Genomic DNA, 6,937 nt, shown 5'->3' on the forward strand with positions numbered 1-6,937 from the left:
TGGATGTTGAATTTCGGACCCCCTGGTTGAGACCCCCTCTTCCGCTGCCCTGACCCCCAATCCCTGATCTTTGACCTCCAGGTGGGTCACTTCCAGAGCTGTGTGCTGAGGGTCTGACCGGAGGGTGAAGCGGCCCAGCCTCCCATGGTGGAGGCAGGCTGACCGAAGGCCATGCCCCCCCCGGCACCGTTCAGACTCATCCCTGACATCTGCTGGTTCATCTGGGGAAGAAAGAGAGAGACGAGTAGTAAGGTAAAGGTGTCAGGGTCAGGGAAACACAATATTGCCTAATACAAAATCAAACCCCTTACCCCAATGCATCTATATTGATCTCAGAAAATTGGATAGTTATGGCAATATGGTAACATTACCTAATTAAGTTAACTCCCAAAGATACTGATCTTGTATTCTCATTAAACCATCTTATACTTCAAATGCAAAGCTTACTCCTAGGGGAAAAAACCCAATATGCCAAAGAACGAGACAACAAAATAACTACCATACCTGTCCCATGTTCCACTGGCCCTGCTGCCCAGGCTGGACGGCATACATCCCCTGCATGCCCTGAGCGGGCACCATACCCGCGGGCATCCCCCCCTGGGGTACCCCCATCATCCTCGGAGCCATGCCAACCATCCCGGCCGCAGGCGCTTGTCCCATGAAACCGTTGGGCATCGTCATGCCAACCATCATGCCTGTGTTGGGTCCCATCATGGCGGCTCCGCTCTGAGCCATCATGGCACCCATGACTTCGGTGGGGGGCATGCCCGTGCCCATGCCAGGAAAGGCCTGGTAGCCAGTGGGGACCTGCTGCTGGGGGATGCCTAATGGAAACTGCATCTGGGCGGGGTTCATGTATATACCAGCTGGAGCGGAGAAAGAGAGGAGAAATACTGAGAACAGGGTTGCACAGTTTGTCTTTCTTTCAAAATAAAACGTTCTGTTAACCTTTATGACAGCTTGCCACAGATATACTGAGAGAGTGGGAAAGTGACTGAACAACTTGGTTGGTGACTTGCTACTTTAGAAGTGTTTGGTATTTACACTATATAGCCCAGAGCCAGTTGGGGACCATTTCCAACCTCTGTTGGTGTTTGCGTGCACATGCCCAAAATGATGCATGACAGGGCGACCATTTTACTGGCATATGCGCCTAAATATTTTGCTGTGCGACCTGGAATATTAATTTAGGAGCACAAGTGCGCCTGGATTTTTAAAAAATCCCCCAGATGATAATTGTTGTAATGATTACTTCACTGTACCGAAGCCCCTGAGTGCCATGGAGAATACACTGAGCACAGATTCATTACTATAAAGAAAACGGCTTGTTAACCTCATCTTTGTCATTGTGCTCCTAAATGTCTTTGTGTGCTCCTACATTTTTCAACTTAGGCGCACATGTGCTCCTTGTAAAAAGGGTCAGTGTAGAGCCCTGCATGAGTGTACAGTATGTGCATGTGTACGCTTGTCTGTATTTCTCCTTACCAGGCGGGGCCTGCTGGTGCTGGGGCATCTGAGGCATACTGGTGTTCCCATACAGGGACAGGATGGAGTCCTTGGAGAGGTGTTTCTTGGCCCCGGTGTCCTCCCCCTTAATGCCAACTCCACCACCAGTCTCACTGAACAGGTCCAGGTCTCCCTGGGTAGAGCCTGAGGATGGGGTTGCTGCTGGGGGTTGTGTTCGGGTGCTGGCTGGGGTACTGGAGCTAGCCTGGAAGAAGGAAGCAAAAACTGTAAGAACTACGTAAGAAAAGTCGCTAACCATATTCAGTCTCTTGATCTTCAAACTTCTCTCACGCTAACATGCACTGGCCTGCATGCATGGATGGATATATATATATATATATATATATATATATATATATATACAGTTGAAGTCTGAAGTTTACATACACTTAGGTTGGAGTCATTAAAACTTGTTTTTCAACCACTCCACAAATTTCTTCTTAACAAACTATAGTTTTGGCAAGTAGGTTAGGACATCTACTTTGTGCATGACACAAGTAATTTTTCCAACAATTGTTTACGGACAGATTATTTCACTTATAATTCACTGTATCACAATTCCAGTGGGTCAGAAGTTTACATACACTAAGTTGACTGTGCCTTTAAACAGCTTGGAAAATTCCAGAAAATTATGTCATGGCTTTAGAAGCTTCTGATAGGCTAATTGACGTCATTTGCGTCAACTGGAGGTGTACCTGTGGATGTATTTCAAGGCCTACCTTCAAACTCAGTGCCTCTTTGCTTGACATCATGGGAAAATCAAAAGAAAATCAGCCAAGACCTCAGAAATAAATTGTAGACCTCCACAAGTCTGGTTCATCCTTGGGAGCAATTTCCAAACGCCTGAAAGTACCACGTTCATCTGTACAAACAATAGTACGCAAGTATAAACACCATGGGACCACGCAGCCGTCATACTGCTCAGGAAAGAGACGCGTTCTGTCTCCTAAAGATTGTTTGATTAATTTGGATTTTAAGAATAATGACTAAAGGATTTCACCCCAAATACAGTATAAATGTTAGAATTATCATGTAGTGTCAACCCACTAACAGAGGGGGCGGTACTAAACATTCAAGGTTGAAGGGGAAGGCGGAAACTGTTTAAGAAAGACACCTAAAGGTGGGAGGAGCATAGTGCCTTTGTTTGTCAAGAGGTATAAAAACAGTATGTATGTGTCTTTGGCGCCAGAGCTCTCCATGAATAAACATACAAAAAATCCTTCTTCGTGGTTATGGACCTTGAATCATTGATGATTAAAACCAGAGCCTTACAACCTCTGGTAATGATTCAAGCTTAGGTTGAATTAGAGATAGAAATTCACATGACAGATTGGTCCTTTGAGCGGAGCTTAAATACGTCTTTATCGTTCTAAGGACACCGAATCCGTGCACGGGCGGGTGATAGCATCCGTGAAAGAGTCCTGGCCTTCGACGTTAAGGTTATAAACAGGCCGGTGATTACTCTTATGAACGATAAAGACGTTAACGAGTTTGAAAAAACATTTAAATCCAAACTGCAAGGAAAAGGTCAGTAATTTTTATTCATGGATTTTGGTGAAATGATTTGAACTTGTATGAGAATAGTAATTCTTGTGGAGGGCAGAGAAAAGTTACCAAAATCTCAAAGGAAGTAATAATTATTACGAAACGGGGAGGGTCCGCAATTGACCCTAGGTAAATAGCTATTACCAGAATAATCTAGTCCGAAATGACAAGGGGTGAAAGGCCATCATCAATGTAAACTAGTTTTTATTGAGACTGTACTGGGTACAGTGCTACGATAAACAGGGAAAGGGATGATTTTTGTCGTGTGCTATGGATACATAAAACAGGTCAAAAGTCGCGTATACGACTGGGGATTTGCTAGAACTCTGTGTGTTTCATGAAACTAGAGCAGTTACGACCTCTAGGTTACAAATAGGTTTAGCAAATGACTGTATAATGTTGTGTACGTGTGAGACTTGAGAATCCATCAGTATACGTGATAATTGTTTCAAGGAAGGAGCTAAAAAAAAAAATTTGGTCGCGTGAGAAAAAAATGGTTATCGACCCCTTTCATGAAACCGGAGTTTTAAATAAAAAACTCTGGGTTAGGGGTTAAATAATTTTAAATGGTTAATCACAAAAGCAGATCATATATTGGCTCAAGAGACGCACTAAAATAATAGCTCCTAGAAGAATCATTCTGGGACTTATTACTAAAGGGGGGGATTTTTATTTTTCCACCATGGGAAATAAATCTTCTAAAGAGGTCCGGGAATTAACGGGGGATGAAAGATATATGTTAGGAAGAGATCGAAGAAATATGTTTTATGGATCCATTTGGGAGAAGAGGTATGAATTTATTGGGCATCTCGAAGTAAAAAGTTGCATATAAAATGAATTTGAAAAAACAGCGAAAGGAGGGGCTAGAGAGAGCGAGTGTTTTTTTTTAAGCGCGAAAGTGCTTTAACGGTAACAAAGGAATATATAAAATTCCAACGATGCATATGTATGAACTTTCGCACTCAAACGTAGACGTACGTCATGAGTGAGAAAGTAGAGAATATTTACATTTGCATTTTTGGTCATTTGGCAGACGCTCTGGTCCGGAGCGATTTGCAGAACCAATAGAGGGTTGCATTGAACTATTATGTTGTGTTGGGCATTTGAATGGCATAAGGTGAAATATGTGTGTATGAGGGAATTCAACGGCTGGGATGAATGGTAACCGGATACTACTTAGTATTTGGTTGGTTAATGCTAAAGGGAAGATTTGGAGCGTGGTTGGGGGTTAAAAACTCACTTATTCAATAGGGAATGGGTGGAGAGAGAGAGAGTTTTTACGTGTATTAAAAGTTGCATAAGATAGCTTTAGTAGTATTCTAGATAGGTCTATGAAAACATGTTACAAGTACGAATGACATTATTTCCTAAGAAGGAAGATTGTAGGGAAGTTTCCTGCGCCTCCCCCATAATGTAGGAAGGAGCAGGAGGGGGTGTGTGTGTGTGAGAGACAGTACATAAGTTCAGATGGTAGGAATGTCATTAAGTGTATGCTGATCAACGCTTTCAAGCATTTGTTTTATTGATTGGGGCCGAATCAGAAAGATATTGAATAGCGAACTGAAATGGGTTAGCGGGAAAATACAAATAGTTTAAAACGATAATTTATTTTCGTTACAGGGAAGCAAGTGGCATTGGCTGTTGTGCTGGGGGAATAGCGCCAGCCTGTGGTGGGTTCTGGATTTGTTATAAATAACTTGATATTTTAAACTAAAGTGATGGAATAGACTACAATTATACCATCAGAAAAAGGACAATATAATTCGTAATAGTTATTATAATTATTATTGATAGTTATTGCAGTTATTAGCTCCTGAGTGGCGCAGTGGTCTAAGGCACTGCATCGCAGTGCTAACTGTGCCACTAGAGATCCTGGTTCGAATCCAGGCTCTGTCGCAGCCGGCCGCGACCGGGAGACTCATGGGCGGCGCACAATTGGCCCAGCGTCGTCCAGGGTAGGGGGGAAAATGGCCGGCAGGGATGTAGCTCAGTTGATAGAGCATGGTGTTTGCAACGCCAGGGTTGTGGGTTCGATTCCCACGGGGGGGCAGTAAAAATAAAAAATAAAAAAATATGTATTCACTAACTGTAGGTCGCTCTGGATAGGAGCGTCTGCTGGGTGACTAGAATGTAAATGTATTATCATTGATTCAGTAATGATAGAAGGGTAGAGTTAGATAGAGAGAAAGAGGTAGTAAGAGCTATAGAGGGTGTAGTGCACCCTAAGACAGGAACAGGGGGGTTCAGGAGGGATTTGGAGAGTCTAGCAGCAAGCTTTAAGCTAAACACAGGGGAAATTGAGAGGGCAGTCAGAACCCTAGTTGGGAACGTGGAGAGACGTCACGAAACAACACAAAGTACGACCAAAGATATTTATAACTAACCCAAGACAGCTTATCTGTGTGGTTTACAGTGGGAGCAAATGCAGCATAGTGGGCAGAACACGCAAGGAGGTGGGCAAAGCCAAGCACGAGCTAGCGAGATCCTATTGGCGCGTTATAGCATGTATTTGCATATTTTCATTAGGGAACGCCTCCTTTGAAGTGCGCATGTGCACAGACTCAATTCGACGTTGCACTCCTTCTAAACAACGCCATTTTTTAAACTTTGGCAAAGCATCAAGTCTATAAAACTCAGTGCACTGTGTTCGTAACAGATTATAGTTTTGGGAACATAAATGTATTGAGAGCAGATGTTTAATTGATGAAAAAAATAGCAGAATGTCGGCCCAGTTTCACCTAGTTCCATATTCTCCCACTACCCACGACTGTACTTTCTCTCACTGCCATATTTGGTGGTGAGAAAACGAACGCTTCAGCTTTATAGCCCCTGTCTGGGTTTCTTCTTCTGTCTGTGGTACAACCGTTGTTATTATACCTCAGTGGGTACAAACCGGAAGAAGGTCTTCGCTACAATAATTTGACACTTCTGCTTGTTCACTTAGAATAACTACATGTCTATTCTTCCTCAAGAAGAATTGATCAAGAAATGGGAAAGGTCAGACACGTTTCTCCTCTCAATTTGACATAATAAAATGGCTATATGTAAACTGTATTTCACAGCTACTCACAGCGAAAAGGAGCACGCGCTGCTCCTCCTCACCTGTGTCAAATTGTCATTTGATTAGAACACCACAGACAGGTGTGACAACTAGCTACTGTAGCTCACATAATTTGCTAGCGAAACAGTCCACCCCTGGTAGCTACAATTACAGTGCTTTCTAGCTAGTTAGTATAAATAAAGCCAGACATTACAGTACAAAAAGTAAGGGTCTCAAGTTCATATTCAACCAGCCAAGAGGCAGAACAGTTGTCTGGCTTGTGGAGCAGTGGCGGTCAGTGCCATTTAAGATGAGGGTGGCCTTATTTCTATTACAGCATATTGGATGACTGTCATTCATATTCCATTCACCCAGTTCAATGTAACAGCGATAGGTTTAGGCTACTACATGATACCCATCATGAGGTTGCTTCCGTTTAAGAAACGTTTTTCAACAGAAACGGCGGAATGAATACACCCCTGAACACACAGCCACGTTGTATTCCTTCTCGCATCCATGCGTTCTCCTCCTCTCACTTCATCCCTTCGCGTGTGGACTTCAATGCACAACACATTAGCTGTATGTGACCAGGCAAAAAAAAAGCCGCTACACACAGCCTACATCGTCAGTAAGCAGTTACACCGGCAGGCCCCGGTGGCAATAAATTAGTAAAACCAAAAGCTTACCTTGACTTGGAAGAGTTCCAATGTTGTGTTGGATAGTCATAGCCAGCTAGCTAACATAGCATCCCTCTGTTTGAGAAGGGTGTTTCAGTAGGCTAAACTAGCTAGCTGCATTTGCTGAATTTGTTCAAAACTGTTCATCTATTGTCTTTCTCTCTCTTTG

The 6,937-nt window shown here is 43.2% G+C and overlaps 1 protein-coding gene across 1 annotated transcript; it reads right to left on the reverse strand.

Moving 5' to 3' along the window:
• LOC121532838 (stromal membrane-associated protein 1-like) lies at positions 1 to 1,765 on the reverse strand. Its single transcript, XM_041838630.2, has 3 exons — positions 1,486 to 1,765; positions 505 to 866; positions 1 to 221 (listed from the first exon to the last, which is right to left on the reverse strand). The coding sequence occupies exons 1-3, from the start codon at positions 1,763 to 1,765 to the stop codon at positions 87 to 89; spliced, it is 777 nt and encodes a 258-aa protein (XP_041694564.2). The 3' UTR covers positions 1 to 86.
• Between the last annotated feature and the right edge of the window lie 5,172 nt (positions 1,766 to 6,937).

Source organism: Coregonus clupeaformis, chromosome 20, assembly GCF_020615455.1.
Source record: "Coregonus clupeaformis isolate EN_2021a chromosome 20, ASM2061545v1, whole genome shotgun sequence".
In the NCBI taxonomy this organism is placed as follows: domain Eukaryota; kingdom Metazoa; phylum Chordata; class Actinopteri; order Salmoniformes; family Salmonidae; genus Coregonus; species Coregonus clupeaformis.